The 17,318-nt window shown below is 32.0% G+C and overlaps 1 protein-coding gene across 1 annotated transcript in view; it reads left to right on the forward strand.

The window, feature by feature from the left end:
* Window positions 1-17,318, forward strand: part of LOC107457067 (zonadhesin-like) — a 32,827-nt gene that overhangs the window by 4,023 nt on the left and 11,486 nt on the right. Inside the window, exons 2-11 of the mRNA XM_016075114.3 lie at window positions 841-1,017; window positions 2,564-2,734; window positions 2,817-2,996; window positions 4,034-4,204; window positions 5,286-5,459; window positions 8,500-8,679; window positions 9,460-9,633; window positions 11,716-11,883; window positions 13,304-13,477; window positions 15,462-15,629. Coding sequence (XP_015930600.1) covers window positions 841-1,017; window positions 2,564-2,734; window positions 2,817-2,996; window positions 4,034-4,204; window positions 5,286-5,459; window positions 8,500-8,679; window positions 9,460-9,633; window positions 11,716-11,883; window positions 13,304-13,477; window positions 15,462-15,629 — 1,737 coding nt within the window. The remainder of the gene's footprint in view (window positions 1-840; window positions 1,018-2,563; window positions 2,735-2,816; window positions 2,997-4,033; window positions 4,205-5,285; window positions 5,460-8,499; window positions 8,680-9,459; window positions 9,634-11,715; window positions 11,884-13,303; window positions 13,478-15,461; window positions 15,630-17,318) is intronic.

Below are 17,318 nucleotides of genomic sequence, written 5' to 3' on the forward strand. Positions count from 1 at the left end.
CTGTTATCAACAGCATGAAAATGGACTTATATATATATATATATATATATATAAACTGTTAAAGTTTATGGCGATGGTTTTTAATAATTCTTCATTTTAAGTGTCTTATTAATTAATATTTTCATTGTACATTTTGTCAAAATCTATGAAAGTAAATTGTATTAATTTTATGGTTGTTTTAAACTCTTTCTTACTATCTGTCTTAACTGAATCATTATTAATACCTAGAATATAATAAACGAATTTATGGCAGTAAAAATTTCACTGTAAAATCATTCGCCAAAACACAATTTTAGTCGCCAAATTTACGATTTTATCGCATTTTGCGAGGTGGTGAATGCTTAGCACGGGCCTTGATGCATTTATGTGTGTTTTTATATTTTAATTATTTATTTACTTCTTCTGAAAGAAAGTTTTCAGAAACTCTTAATTTTCTGCGTCGATAAATCAGACAAATACAATCCATACTAATTCACCTGTCCATAGTTTATCAATCTATAACAAACCGATCAACTTTTGCTTTTAAAGTGAAAGATTTGTTTTATAAAAGTACTTTCCGCTATTATATGCATTAGAAACAAAGGTAATTTTAATTCGAGCTATATTAATAATAGTATTCATGAAAATCAAGCATAAAAAAGAAACTTTAGTCCGTTTTTATTCCCCTTATAATCGAGATGAGCGCCAACCTGCATTACAGATTGGAAATGCTTTGTTCATTGTTTCACTTAAGAAAACTATTGTAAAAAGCTCCAATAACAAATCGAGGTAGTTCATCAACATTATTTATAATTTTTTTTCCTTTTGTTTTTCAATTATTAGATTTATCTTCGCTTTCAGATCAATGTAAGGAAAATGAAGAATATCAGGAATGTGCAAGTGGTTGCCCTTTGACTTGCCAAAATTATAGAGAGCCTTTCTTCTGTACTGTCCAATGCAAAAGTGGATGTTTTTGCAGGTCTGGATACGTCAAAGGACCTGGTGACAAATGCATTAGGCCATCTGAGTGCCCAATAGGTAAACTGTTCAATTAAATTCAAGATTTTGTTTTGTTATTGCATCACTTAACAGTGAAAATGTAACAAGAATAAAATTAGCTTAACTTTTTCTAAATCAATCATGCTATATATATAAAGCTATCATGAAAATCTCCGATAAGTTCCAGATATTAAACTGATTTCACGATAAAACTAATTAAGTTTAATAATTAATAAGGATATAAATTAAATTTCAGTTGAATTTGTGTAAAAAATTCAGCTGACTAAATGAAACGTGGCAATGTAGTTCAAACTAAGTTCAGTATATAGTTCGAAAATTGTTTTTTTTAGAAAATGTATATTAATAGAAAATAAAAATGTTATTGAATTAAAAATGTCCGTCATTATTCATAGCTTATCATTATTCATAGATACATCTGAAAAAAGTATTATTTCTAGGAATTTTATCCATTGATACTTATTATGAAGATATTAGTTTTATCATCAGATTAATTTTGATAAAATTTCTCTGGAATTTAATTTTTCTTAGCGCAAGTAATCAGCCTATTTTAGCCCTTAGTCTAGTCCAATTGCTTAATGACTATAGTGGCTCACTTTAGAACAGCACAACTGGTTCATTTTTTGTTAGAGCAAAAAAAATTTCATATAAATCTGTGTTATTTTTTTTTTTAAAGTTAAGCAATATGTAACACTTATTCCAACATATTTTTTTAATTCGCTGTACAGTTAAACTTCAGTAAAGTAAAACTTACCTATTTAAGTATAGTAACTAGTACTTAAGTATAGTAAAACTTAAGTTATGCAGCTATTCTTAACAGAATATTTTTTAAATGATATTCTTCACTGAATGCAACTGCTATTCCTAACAGAATATTTTTTCAACTTCTATTCTTCATTGAATGCTGAATATTCCTTAATGAATATTTTGATTGCTATATCCTTAACTTAATTCTTTATAGCTGTTATTCTTAACTGAATTCTTTACAACTGCTATTCTTAAATGAATTCGTTATAATCGTTATTCTTAACTGAATACTTTGACCGCTATTCATAATTTAATACTTTATAATTGCTATATAGCACATAGTTATACTTATTACTGCAGCCTTGGGACCAAAATAGCACGTAATATTTGTTCAGTGACTTGTGATAAACTAACCTTTTACTATAGAAAAACGCTCATTGATCAATATCTTTTTATAATTTTATCTGGAGGTAAATCCATGCTAGAAGATGTTATAAATTAAAACATAATTAAACGAAATTGCATTTTTTTTTCTGTTTGCTTGTTATTTGGAGGAATTATTAAACGACCAAGATAAGAACGTGGTCAGCAATTTTTTTCTTCAATTTTTTAGTTGTTGTTTTTAATGAGTAACAAACAAAAAATTTTACATTTTCTTACAAAAAAAAGTTAAATTTTATTTACTCAACAATTAAAGCAAACATAAAAAATTTCAATATGTTTATAGATTTCGAAAATGAAAGGGACTGGCGAGTTTAAAAATATTAGAAACCTATTTTACTACAAAAAATATTTTGATATTGTTTTCATAAAATCATAGGTCCTTGCAAAGACGGCGAAGTCGAATCAACTTGTATTAATCCTTGTAATAACTGTATACAAAAGGGAAAATGTTATTTTGAATACTGTATAAAAGGATGTGACTGCAGACCAGGTTATTACAGAAATTCTACAGGTACATGTGTGATAGCCGACAAATGTGGATCAGAAAGTAAGAAATTAAAATTTAGTTATTTTTTAATAACTTTGCATAATCCGCATAAATGGTAACAATAGAAATGTTTATCTTTAAGCTCATTTATGTCCTCCACATGAACATTACACAGACTGTGTAAGTTCTTGTAATGATTGCTGGTTTAAGGGACATTGTCATGCAGATGAGTCTTGGTGTTCACCTGGATGTGAATGCAATCCAGGATATTTCCGAGATGACTATGGTACTTGCATACCTGAAAATCGTTGTGGCCATCACGGTAAGTGCTTAATTCTAGCGTTTGGAGATAGTTAAGTTTTAATTTACCAATCAATTATGATTAAATAAGTAAACTTTAATTATTTTATTATCTATTATTGAAAGTCTAAAGTTCCAATTAGAGTTATTCAAAATTATGTTAGCCTTATTACACTTAGTATTTAATTATATGGTTAAAACCAGGGTTATAAATCTCAGTCGGCTCCTAGGCAGAAAAATATCTATTAATTGTTTTTTTTTAAATAAAATTGTTAATACAATTTTACCCAAGTTTTTATTTCTTTACGAATAGCTAAAATCAAAACTTTAACTAGAAATTGAAACTATTCGAAGGGGGGGGGGCAATTATCGTAGTTTTGCCTTTGCCGAGAACTATCTCGTTGGGTCGAAGCAACTGTTAATTGCATTATTAAATGAATACTTTTAATATTTTTAAAAATCTTTTCATATAAAAACCACCATGAAAATTCCCAATACTGATCTCATAGTACTGAATTATACTATTCACTAAGATCAATCGACTTGAGAAGTATTTAAAATTCAAAATAATATTTTATAAACCGTGTTTAAGTGTCATAACGGTCAGTATTTTGCATATTATGTTCGGTCAACAAAAATGAATTCCGACTGTCATTACAACTCTATATAAACTTAATAAGATCGCAAAAAGTTGATATAAATGTGATTCCTTTTTTCAATGTTTCTTAAAGTTCTGAATATAAAAAATAATAATTGCATTAATATGCTTATGTTATATATATGCATTAAAATAATAATTGCATTAATAAAAATTTGTTCACATTTTTGTGAACTCAGTTCCAACATTATGCTACCACCATCCACCGTAAGAAGACGATTGAACTTCAACGGTGAAGTATCATTGAACAATAAACTTCTCTAACGCTTTTCTACGCAGCCCTTATTTTATATAATGGACTTGTCCAATGATTAGCTTTCAATCGTCTTTTTATGGTGGTAGAATTATAAACATACATGTAATCAACAATGCTCAACATGTTATTATTGTTTACAACACAGATGAATGTGGTGCGAATGAGGTTCTCACGCATTGTGTTAATTCTTGCAACGACTGTGAACATAAAGGATACTGTGATCACCATGAATGTCAATATGGATGCGATTGTAAACCAGGATTTTTCAGAAATCATGAGGGTCATTGTATTTCGGAATCTGAATGTGCTGCTATAAGTAAGATTTTATTTATTTATTTATATATATATATATATATATATATATATATATATATATATATAAATATATATATATATATATATATATATATNTTTGAAGTATATATATATATATATATATATATATACGTAGGCATTAATTTAGGGAGAGTGGTCGAATAGGGCACCTTTACAGAGTCTTCATATTTAAAATATTCTTAAATTATATTATTTACAAAGAACTTAGCTATTTAATCATTCATATTATGTTTGTACAGGGCACAAAAAGAATAAAAGAACCACCCTTAATAACTTTTTATACAATGAACGGATCTTCACGTTCAAGGACTCAATCTTTAATTAGTTCAAACGATATTTAAGAGCCGCAATGGCCCAGGAGAGAGAGCGTTCGCCTTCCAATGAGATGAACCAGGTTCGAATCCCGGCGATGGCTGATCGATACGAATTCTTCATCCGGCTTGCACCGACCACAGTGCTGACGTGAAAATATCCTCAGTGGTAGACGGATCAAGGGTTAGAGTCCCCTTTCTGTCAGGCAAACTGTGGAAGGTTCTCGTGGTCTTCCTCTTCTTAGAACGCAGACGCGGGTTAGTTCCATAGAAAAGTCTTCCACAAAGGCAAATTTCTCCCAATACAACATTATCCAGGAGTTCCCTTGTATTCTGGATTGGGTTCAAAATTACAAGGCTGCGGAGTTGAACATTAGTAGTCGTAAACTCAAAAATAGGGTCGGCTCTTCAACGACGATTATAAAAGAAAAATAAATAAATAAATAAATAAAAATAAATAAATAAACAATATGTTAAGTTGCGCAATCAGCCATGAAACCATACTTCCTCTGAATATCCTTGGATCCTGGAATCCTTTCTGAAATGGAAGTTAAAAAGAATCTTTGCTAGGGATCCTAAATTGAAAATGAGGCAAAACAGCTTACAAGATTATTAAGCTTACAGGACAAAACTGGGCGTAACGTCAATAATATCACAAACTTTTCATTACTTTAAAACAGTGTCTAGTTCAAGCCAACTATATACATATATTAAATATCCATTTTACTAATTTAAATTTCTTTTCCACAGTGTGCGGACATTATGAAGAATACAGTGAATGTGGTTCAGCTTGCCCTATCAGCTGCGATAGTTATAATAAAGAAATTTCTTGTATACAACATTGTGTAAAAGGATGTTTTTGCACTAGAGGTTATATTAGAGGACCTAATGGAACATGTATAAGACCAACTGAATGTCCAAGAGGTAAGATGAAAAACAAAATACACTGAGTGCTCCACGATCACTGTCAATAATACATTATTGTAATCCTTTCCAAATAAAGTTAAAAAAGAATCTATGTTAAGGATTCCAAAATAAAGGTAAGGAAAAACAAAAATGTTAGTAAAATATGACGAACCAAGGACAATCACATAAAATTTGTCCTTTCCTCCAAATTTTTTTTTTCTTCTTTTGTTTAAATTTTATCTTCTCCAAGACTGACATCGATACTTGTTCGTCATATTTTGACAATGTTTTCGTTTTTTCCGCTAATACTTTTCGATCTATAATGTTTGCAATTTTGCTTTATTTTTTACAAGGATTCAAAAAATACAGATAAAGAGTGGTGATAATCTACATCCTTCAAAAATAAATGTAGAAAACCTTGATTTTACCTTTTTTTCATACAACAGATTTTCAATTATTATCAAGGGTCTGTATATATAATTTACATTTTTGCTTTTTGTCCCTAATTTTCTAATTTTTTTATTCCTTCTTCTTATTTACTTCCTCTTTAAAGATGCCTCCATTATTTCGATTCGTAATTTCTACCTTTCTTATTCTTTCTATATTGCTTGATAATATTTTCTCCGTACTTAATTTTGTAACTGTTCATTTCTCTTACACAGTTAGAAATTTTAGAGCGTGTTGATCCGTAATATCGTTCGAATTTGCTTGCAACTTGAATAAGGTGATAAGTTCAACCATATTATAGCACCTGCTTGAACTTGAATACACGATCTTATGGTTCGACTGAAACGGAAACATGACTCAATTTAATACCTTATTTCAGCTAATTTGCATCCTATACTTGTTCAAAGTACAGATATCATAATGTGAGTTTACATGCTTTTTTCTGCTTAATGGTGAAAGAAATTTTTTTCTCGAAACTAGCTTTGCTGTTTAGTTATACTGTATTTATGTGAACTGCTTGGCAATTGCTGAGGAACAGTTACATTTCCAGGAATAAGTAATAAGACATTGATTGAAAAAATTAAACTAAGTACATATTTAGTGAAGGCAATGCACATTTATTATAATGCAAAATCGTACAAATAGTGTCCCATTGAAAAAGAGGAAAATTAAATATAAAAAATATGCTCTTTTGAGGATTTTCAAACAACCACGAAAAATGAGTCTTCTTGCCAGAATGATACAGGTATGAGTATATCAGTAAGAAGTATGATTACCTCGAACACTAATGCATATTTTGCATCTGTTATTTATGCTGTCCACTGAACTATCGAGGTGATCTTGGGGGATATTGATCCACTTCTTTCTCAATCAGCTCTTACACAATTCGGGGAGGGTCTGCTTTTCTGAAACGCGCCTACCAGGTCATCCCAGACAGACTATGTAGGATTCAGGTCTGGGGAGTCCGTAAACCATTGCAAACGGACAATACTTTCATTTTCTTGTGTGTCCGATAACTCAGCTCTCTTGTGTAGTAACGCATTGTCGTTTATAAACATAAAGTCTGAACCTACCACACACCTAAAAGGACGAGCATGATCCAGAATAATTTTTCTACCATACCTTTGGGATGTAGCACTATCTCTCTCTCTCAAAGGTGTGAATCGGTGTTCTGTCATTATGTATGATGCCTGCCCACACCAGCACGCCAGGGCCACACCGATCACGTTTATGAACATACTGTTACGCATAACGTGTTCCCCTTTCTCTTCACACTAGCTGGTGGCCAGAATAACTTGTCGCAGTGAAACGGGATTCGTCGTCGAACCTCACTCTGACCCCAACCAATACGTTCTTTACACCAGCGTAATCTTAATCAACGATGGCGAGGTTGAAGTGGAATGCATAGAACAAGCTTTCGTGCATACAAACCAACTTTATTTAATCGCCGAGAATTTGTTCTGGCAGAAACCTGCGTACCGGTAGTTGCAAGGTCTGAAGCTATCTTACTAGGAGTGACATTTCTGTTTCTTTTTGCCACTAGGGAAATATATTCATCCTCTTGAGGTGCGATGTTTTACCACGACCACCGGCATGCCTTCGCCTAGCATTTTCAGCTTCAGCGACCATTTTTAATTACGAGATGACGCTATTTGACTCACCCATTACTGTGACCATAGTGGTGAAACTTTAACCAGCTTCAAGTCGTCCACAATCGTAAGCAGTTAAATGATGACTTGCTGACATTTTGAGCTTAATTATTGCAACACCACTTTGAATTTCATAGAAATAAATTCAACAACCTACGGCGCTATATTTGTTTAACACCTAACAACATGAATTTTTGAATGAATGAAGAGTTTGTACACACTGCTCCTCTGCTCTTGATTTTACGATTATTGATGGGCTGTCAGAAACGCTACTTTGCAAAAATTAGCTATTTCTTAGCAATTGCCAAGCAGTGTATATATTTGTATTTAAATGATTTTTCTTACATATTAGAATTAACCTATTTTTTTAATATTTCATTTTAAATACTTTATTTAATTTAACCTACATTTTTAATCATTTTTATAGCAATATTTCAATGCCACACAATTTAAAAACGAATACTAGTTTTGTTGAATTTTCCTCAATAATAGACAACGGAGCCAGTTAAGACTTTCAATCAGTTCTATTAAGTAATCTGTTTCGCTCTAAGGAAGAAAATGTTAGTCACTCTGCAGGAGAAAAAAACGCCCTCCTTCGGTTTCTAAAGAAGTTGAGGCGAAGATTTAAGTTTTGGCAATAAGACCTATTAACATTTAACTTTGCTACGTCTCGAAATTTAAAAAAAAATTCAGTCTTTGTCAACTATTCTTGAGCTTTAAGTATGTTACATTGGGTACCAACAGGCTTATTCTCTGATCAAGCGACTAGTAATAAATTGCGTCAAAGGAACGTAACTATCAGAAAATTTGTCAAGAATATTAAGTTTGTGACGTTATTCTTACGCATGTTATCTCTAAACTTTATGTTGCATGGTTTGTAAAATGTAACTACGATTTATCCGTTTTAAGGAAGAATGGGGATCAGTTTTTAGAATCTAATTAAGAATTCTTTGTACCTGCAGTATGTGGGGAGTATGAAGAATACAGCGAATGCGGCACATCTTGTCCTCTTCATTGTTCAAATATTACTACTTCTTCATCAACTCCTTGTTCTACTATTTGTGTAAAGGGATGTTTCTGTAAGGCAGGTTACGTGAGAGGTCCGAATGGAAAATGCATCTTACAAAGCGCGTGCCCACTAAGTAAGTACACTTGATTCTAAAACCTTGTATTTATTTTCAATTATTTTAACCTGAATGGGACAAACGAAAGAAGAAAGAAACACTTCTTCAAACCACACGCTCCGAGAATATACGCACACAAGTAACCAGACGATATTTCCCGTTAAGCCTAATTTCATTTAAAAATTTATATAAAATCATTACTGCAATTAAATAAGCTGAAATTTATAGTTTATTATCATTGATAGTTCTTGAATGTACTGTAATGTACTGCAAAAGTGGCCCAAAGCATACAAAATACCGTCTAGCTAAACCCAAACACTAAACGGCGGATCTACATTCACATTCCCATTCTGTCAAAATATAAACAAAAGAACGTCTGGCAGTAATTCACGTGCCCGATCCCCTCATAAAAAAATCACGTGCAGTTGTTTACATGTTTTAATAACCGGGATCAAATTAAAGGAATAAAAAAACATTGAAAGTTGACCCAATGGAACACATTATTTTTAATTGTAACTTCTACAATTTTCACATCATTTTAAAGAATGTAAATTTGCGTTGCAAAATACAAAATGCGAGCAACATCGGTAGCAAAATTCCTGAGAAATCAAGTTTTAAAAAAGTAGTATTTTTAAAATCGATTTTCAAAAACTGTTCGATTGAATTCATTAAATCAATGCAATCATTAAATCAAAAGTTATTCAGGTTTGCCAGTTTTTTAATTTGCGCACTGCATAATAAAAAAAATTTCTCAGATTTCTTCTTTAAAAATAATGCATTTTTTCATGTATTATTCAGATTGCGGAGAATACGAAGAATACAGAGAATGTGGACCAGGTTGTATCGCTACTTGTGAAAATAGAGCTCATCTTGGAGACTGTTCACTCTCATGTACAAAAGGATGTTTTTGCACGTCTGGTTACATTCGGGGACCTAGTGGAAAATGCATTTTACCTGAAACTTGCCCTCCAGGTAGCTATTTTTTACATAGCATATGTTTTGAACATAATATAACTGTTTAGTTTGTTTGATTTTACATGGTTTATATTTATCCTTTATCAACGACTGTTGTATTTCAAACCCCAATACTGTACAAATTTTTTAATAAACTATCAAGTTCAAGTGAACCACATTAGCCCACAAATTTTTCTCAGGCCTTCTCAATTATTTACATAAAATAAATAATAAGAAAATTAATGTTTTTTTCACGATGTTTGATTGCTTGAGCATTGCTTTCGTGCGCGTAACGATTTCTTGTTTCTAATGCTACTTGCCAATATCAGCAAAGCCTGCTTGACGAAGCCAAGCAAATTTCAAACAGAGGATGAGTTTCTTGTTTTTCAGTGGAGCCATCTATGGCCAAGAATACGACTTCGATCACACAAACGTCACAGCCCGTTTATAGGGAGGACTCATTTATACATTGATTGATTCATCCACAGAGAGTAATTTTGACCTGAAAAAGAGAACAATCAATCTCCAATTCCCCCAGAGTTATTGGAACATGGTGGACTTCGTGAAGCAACAGATTTAACGTGCATTAGTCACCATTTACTACACGGAGTCTTCGGCCTGCGGAGATCGAACTCACGACCTCTTAGACATTGGCCCAATGATTTTCTACTTCTAAACAACTAGTGGGGGCTGATACTAGCCGACTAGCCAAACTGTCATTTAGCTTATTTGTAAAAGTGTCTCTTTTGAGATTATCAACTTCGACATATAATGTCGAAAAAGTCCAATTTTAGGCCCACAATCTAATTGTGAGCTCTTTAAAATCTATGACTCTCTCTTAGAAATTAATACATTTTTCTTCAGTTCACTGATGCAAATGACTGATTGATCGGTGACAGATAAATTCATATAATTTACATTAAGACCAGCTTTATCTAAGCCTAAACATTTTCTCGTTAAAAAATTTTAAAAACAGTCTGTTTAATTTAATCGTCAGTTATAGCACAGATGCCAACTTGCTCCGGACAGCAAATAAATATTTTCGAGTGGTAGTTCATTAATGTGTGATTCTTGGTTTAAAAAATTTAATTTAGTAGATTTTTATCCACCACTATTTCTAAATGGTTCGAAAGGTTATAAAATTCGCCACTTTGTTATCGTTAAATCTCTCTTAATCGTTTAAAAAGTAAACAAAATTAGACAAAAATCTGCAAATTTTAGTTTGCAGTTTATCGTTTTTTTAAACAATTATGCCTCGTCCGGAGCAGTTGGCGTCTCTGTTATAGTGGTATAGGAGCCATTCTATAGAATAGAATTACGCATAAAGAATTAAATTTCTAAAAAATGCATTAAATAATTATTTTTTAGTTATTTAATATGAAAAATATATCAATTTCTTAATAAAAAAATTTTAAACTCTTCTTGTAGAGTTATTTTTTATCTAGAACTCATTTCGTAGAAAAAATAACTTTGCCTATGATGTTAATCAGCAGATCGGAAGAACTCAAAAATAAAACGAGGTATTAAATTTAAAAAAAATAAATTAATTAAATTAATCAATCCATCTAGGTATTTTATAGCAATTGATTATTGTTTTTATTCATCTAAACTTCAATACTTTAAAGCAAAATACACAATAAATTAAACTCATACGAAAGTACTAAAAAGATAACAGTAAAATAGAATTAAAAAAACAAATCGAAACCTAAAGACACGGCACTATATGTTGTAGAGGGAGGCTTTGCAATAGTCTTTTTACGAATGGTTCTTCAAACAACCATATTTGTCAGACATTGGATTTATTTACTGTTATTGATAATTCAAATATATAAACAAATATATAAACAATTAAAGCATTATTTTTAGTTTTAAATATACAGTTACATTTTTAATTCAAATAAACATATTTAAATACTATTACAATATTTTAAAAGCTAAACGAAATATATTTAAAGCAGCATAATTCAGCTATTTTATTGCGAAAAATATCACAACATTTCGATTTTCCCCAAAATTTAATAATTTTCAATTGAAATATCTGGTGCATTGGGATATTTATTCAAATATTCAATTTTTAAACAATATCTAACTTTTTACCAGTGTGTGGAAGAAATGAAGAATATCAAGACTGTGGATCAGCATGCCCAGCAAATTGCACAAATTCAAATCCAAAATGCAGAGAAGTATGCGTCAGAGGATGCTTTTGCAAGCCTGGTTACATAAGAGATCCATATGGCATATGTGTCTTACCGACAAACTGTCCTCTTCGTAAGTATACCAAAACACATTATTATTGCACAAAAAGCAGGATTGCAATTAAACGATAATGTAGTAATAAAAATGAAAAAAGATAACGCATTAGTCCTGGCATGGCTAGGTCATACGTTCGATTCTCAGTTAATGATATTGTAAAATTTTTATTTACAATTCTTCCAATGCGATATATAAAACTGTGATATAATTAAATGGGTAATTAGATGACGAATAATTAATTATTCTTAACAATTGTTAAGAGACCTTTTTTTTAACTATCTATCAGATATTAGGGGTTAAGGTTCCACGTATGAGTCCTTCTTTTTAAAATGAAGGTTGGAACATAAGTCATTATGCTATTATTATTATATTTAATGTACAGTGCGTCAAAAAAAAAAAACGGACCACGATGAATAACATTTGATCTAATTATCGGATCTTCACATTTCTAGGACATAATCTTAATGTTTGCGGAGGAAACTTCAAGTAGGTTAATTTGTGCAGACAATATTTTAAGTTACGAAATCAAGCACAAAAGCGCACTTTCCCTGAATAAAATAACCTTTTTTTCGACGGATTCGGATTGCTGACCACCAAGATATAGGGAGTAACCGCAATCTGGGAAATATGGTCCCAATAGTTGTCTACCATATCTCCCCGAATGCGGCTATCCCCTTTATTTTGGAGGTCAGAAATCTCAATTCGTCGTATGTTTATTCAGAGAAAGTACGTTTTTGTGTCTGATTTCGTAACTTAAATAGCGTCTGCACTTATTAATTAGCACATTAGAGGTCACTCCTTCGAGCCATTAAGATTGAGTCCTAGAAGGAGTAGATCCGATCATTAGATCAAAAGTTATTCAGGGTAGTCCATTTTTTTTTTTTTTTTTTTTGCTCTGTACACGCAACCGGTTTTAATTACTTGAGATCGGCTAAATTTGAATTTAGATTGTTTTCGGTTAATCCACCATCCTTCGTGTACAGTAGGGGTATCAAATATTAGGCACGATTTTTTTTTCTTAATCGCTATTGATATAAAAACTATGAAGTTTTAAAACATTGCAATAGTTTTATGCCTTCAATATTTTCTTTTACAACAATGCAATCGTCATTAAAATAGTGCGATCAAAACTAATCTTACGTTAACTGCCAAACCAATTTTTTTTTCTTTTGCGTTTCGCTAATTAGGTGTTTTTTTAAACAGTGTTTTCTTTTAATTAAAAAAAAATCCAAAAAATTACTTTAACCCCTCTTCTAATTATTATTATGAATATTTTGCAAAACTAAATGTTATAATTGTTGATTTACTTAATTATGTTATGCATTTCAAATATTAACGCATAAATTCGAATTCGAGACTCGCATTTATACTCGTATAAATCTCATAAGCTTTGCAATATATATTATTCTAAATATATATATCTTAATTTCTATAGTTTGTGATGAAAAGGAAATATTTATGTCCTGTGGTCCTCGTTGTGAGCCATCATGTGACGCCATTCATCGTAATCCAGCTCTTTGTCCTGGTTGCCAAAAAGGATGTTTTTGCAAACCAGGTTTTGTTAGAGGTCCCGACGGAAAATGCCTTTTACCGATATCTTGCCCAGCAGGTACTTTTACACATGTTTTAAAATTGTACGATTTCTTCAATAGTCAAGCTTTTACATTATAAGTGGCACGTATTTAGATATGTATAAGGTGTCCAAAAAATAACGAACCAACTACTTAAAGTAAAAGATTGAACCGCGTTTCAACCAGGAAAATACATGGAGCGTTTCTTAACCCTTTGCGGTCATCTGGCTGCTCTTTGGCACAAACTCCTACTGAATATCAAGTCAACAAAATGCGACTGCAAAGGGTTAAAATATAAGAATACAAACGATTATAGAATGCTCAACCAACTGATCAAAGGTTACCTAACATATGAAACTTGACAAAACAAAAACCAGGTTAAAAACTACCTTAATAAAAAAAAGAGATTTATTAAACTCATTGGATTCAAGTTTTCATTTTGAAAACATGTCCTTTTCTTTTTTCTTTTCTTTCTTCCTCTTCAAAAAAACAACTGGTAACTCAGTTTACAATAACTGGTAACTTAGAACTTATTTTTATTACTTATTAAAAAAACAACAACTGGTAACTCAGTTTACAATAACTGGTAACTTAGAACTTATTTTAAGGAAACAAGAAAATCACATTCACCGTAATTAAAACTACAAGCGTCTCCTCTAAATCATGCCATTTGATATTTTCTAAAGCTAAATTGGTAGCTGGTACTTGAAGATCCTTACTTAGTTTTGACAGATCTCTCATAAATCTATTTAAATAACATGTGGTGGTGGACAAAATTCTTTTACTTCCAAATCATGAAAATATTTATACATTAACTTTACTACCACTAGGAAACATATCTTTTGAAACTACAGAAATTTTATAGTAGTTTGAGGACATACATATGGTGTGTGATGGTTAACGTCTCACTTAAATTTTTGATTCATAATTTTTATAACATTTGACCTGTGAGGTCAAATAGCGTCAAGGAGGACAATGCATGTTCATGGAAATTACTATTACATCATTTCGACTTTAAACTTTTTATTACTTACAGTTAGGTCGCTTAATTTTTTTTCATGTATAATTAGCTAGCATAGCAAACATTATTTTTCTTTTAAATTGATTTTTATAATTGTTTTGTTCTCAAGAATACTGAAATATTTCTGATTTTTAAATGTAAAATCAGTATTTAGCTTAATGAACTGTGCACTTTTTAAATGACATTTTAAAAAAAATCTTACACAATTCTTTCAAATATTTTAGAATACAATATTTCAGTATTTTTGAGGAACATCGGGAGGGGGGGGGGGGGAAGCTTTTGTTTTGAGGTCGGCTTTTGTTTTGTAGTCCATTTTTTTTTGGCGAAATGTACTTGATTAAAAATGTTATGCAACAGGAAGCTTGTAAAAAATTAGGCAAACTTCTATGAAGAGTTATAACGCATCATCAGGATTAAAACTGTATTAGAACCCACACCCAGAAATGTCGTCGTATGCGTTCAGAAGTTGATAATAGATACGCGTCTATAGCAAAATAGGGCAGCATTTCTGGAAGTGGGTTCCTATACAGTTTCATTCTTAATTATGTGCCTTAACTTCCCTAAAAGTTTGTCGCAACATTTATGCGACAGTCTGTTATATATAACGTTTTTAAATTTGCACATTCCGACAAAAAGACTAAAAATATCACTAAAAAAACTGTAGCATGAAGGGAGTTGATTACTCCCTGTGTAATCAACAAAAGTAGCATGCAAGTTTTTATTTTTATCTATTATTATTATTACCATCAATATTTCTTAAGCTTTGCAATTGTCTTCGTTCACTTACGCGAAATATCCTTTAAATAAAAAATAAAAACATATTTATATGATTAAGCTTAAATTGTAAAATTTTTCGGTGAAAAAAATGAGTTCAACAATATATATATATATATAATATTATTGCTATATTTAGAGTAACTAAGCATAATTCTGGAACTCTAAAGGTAGTTCATTTTAATATAAGCTGTACTGAAGTAACTCTGCTTATGTGCTTTTTACAGCATGTGGTGAAAATGAAGAATTCAACTCTTGTGGTTCGGCATGTCCAGCTAATTGTAGAAATCGCTATCCAAACTGTTCAAAGACATGTGTTCAAGGATGTTTCTGCAAGCCAGGGTTCATTAGAAGCTCTAATAATTCATGCATTTTGCCAGCATCATGCCCTATAGGTAATATTGATATATCGTAAAGTATTATGAAGTAATAGATAATATTGATGAAATAACGAGAGAAAAAAAACACGCAGTAATTGCCAGGTGACACTTAGAGATTGGGAAGCTCTAAAGAGCAGGGCACATCTATCAGAGGTTTATTGTACCCAAACCTTAAATCATGATTAGCAAAAAAGCTTCATAGCCGAAACAAAGTTCAGCAAAAACTTGACAGGAATATTTTGTAATTCCCATGCCTTAATGCAATCTTGCCCTAAATGCTCAAATCTTAGAGCAGAATGTACCTAACAATCACAAAGTCTTATAAGTCGTGAAGTCTCCTCCTCAAGATGACAACTCGACTAAGAGAATCAGATTCAATTCCCATTATATATAGGTGTCTCCTGAGGGCGCAGCGTCCGGTAAGAAGACCAATGATCTTCCTCAAACTGTTCCTGTTTAGCTGAAGAAGCTCTTTTTGACGCACACTAGGGCAGTCACGATTTAACTCTCTAGCTTGTTTCTGATCTTCAGAGTTCCGCCATTGCTCATGGGCAATTTTGCCATAGGGCTTTAATATGGATGCTCTCAATTATGTGGGGGAAATTTCCAAAGCTGGTTTAGGACCCCTGAAAATCGCCAGCAGAAGAGCATTCAGGGCTCCAGAAAATCTGCCACCGCATAGGTTGCAAAAACCCTTACAAAAGACTATAGTTGCCACCTTAATGCTATCTGTCTTACAAATGGAAAATATAGTGAGTCAGGGGAAGAGGCTCTTGGTGAATAATTTGGAACTTACTTCCCTGGGTCTCATCTTGTAGAGAATGAGTATCTTTACAACAATTCCTCAACTGCTTGCAGTAAGAATGATTGGGAGGCCGCCGAGATGATGGTCTTTTATGAAAAAGTCGTATGGGCTATTAAATCTTTTAAGCCCTATAAGGTATGGATCACATCAAACCTGTAATGCTTTTTAAGGGGATTGATATATTGACCCAGGTGACTCTTAAATGCAATTCCAAAAATCTCTTTTACTTTCAATAGGCTATCAATCCTCTTAAATTATTTAACGAAATAAGAAATAAATGTATCGGAAGTTCTATTGAAGACTTATTTCTAAAATAAGTGGAAAATTTTATAGTTTGAATTTTAAACAACCATTATTGAGTGTAGGTAATTTACTCCTTTCAATACAGGGTGTCTATAAAAGAACTCCGGGGTTTTAAAAATTCATATCTCACGAACTATAAAAGATAGCAAAATTTAGTCGATTTCTCTGAAAAGAGTAGCTCAAAAAGTTTTACTCATACCAATTGGGAATGTTTGTATCAACTGTTGGCGGCGCTGCAGGGCGTTGACCTTGAAATGACGTCGCGAAATTTGAAATGATGGCGACTCCGCAACAAAAGGCTCAATGTGTTATTTGGCTCATAGAAACGAAGTCTTTAGTTACCGTACAAAGAAACTTTCGACGTAACTATGGTGTTAACCCGCCTTCTGACAAAACCATTCGTCAATGGTTCAGTGCATTTAAGGAAACAGGAAGTGTTTTGAAGCAAAAGTCGCCGGGTAGGCCGAGTGTGTCTCAAGAGAAAGTGGACAGAATCCGAGCTTCATGCCTTCGAAGCCCTAAGAAATCGTTGACAAGATGCAGCCTGGAGTTGGGGTTACCAAGATCTCAGGGAACGAATAGTCAATTGTGTGGCA

This window comes from Parasteatoda tepidariorum, chromosome X1, assembly GCF_043381705.1.
Source record: "Parasteatoda tepidariorum isolate YZ-2023 chromosome X1, CAS_Ptep_4.0, whole genome shotgun sequence".
In the NCBI taxonomy this organism is placed as follows: Eukaryota; Metazoa; Arthropoda; class Arachnida; order Araneae; family Theridiidae; genus Parasteatoda; species Parasteatoda tepidariorum.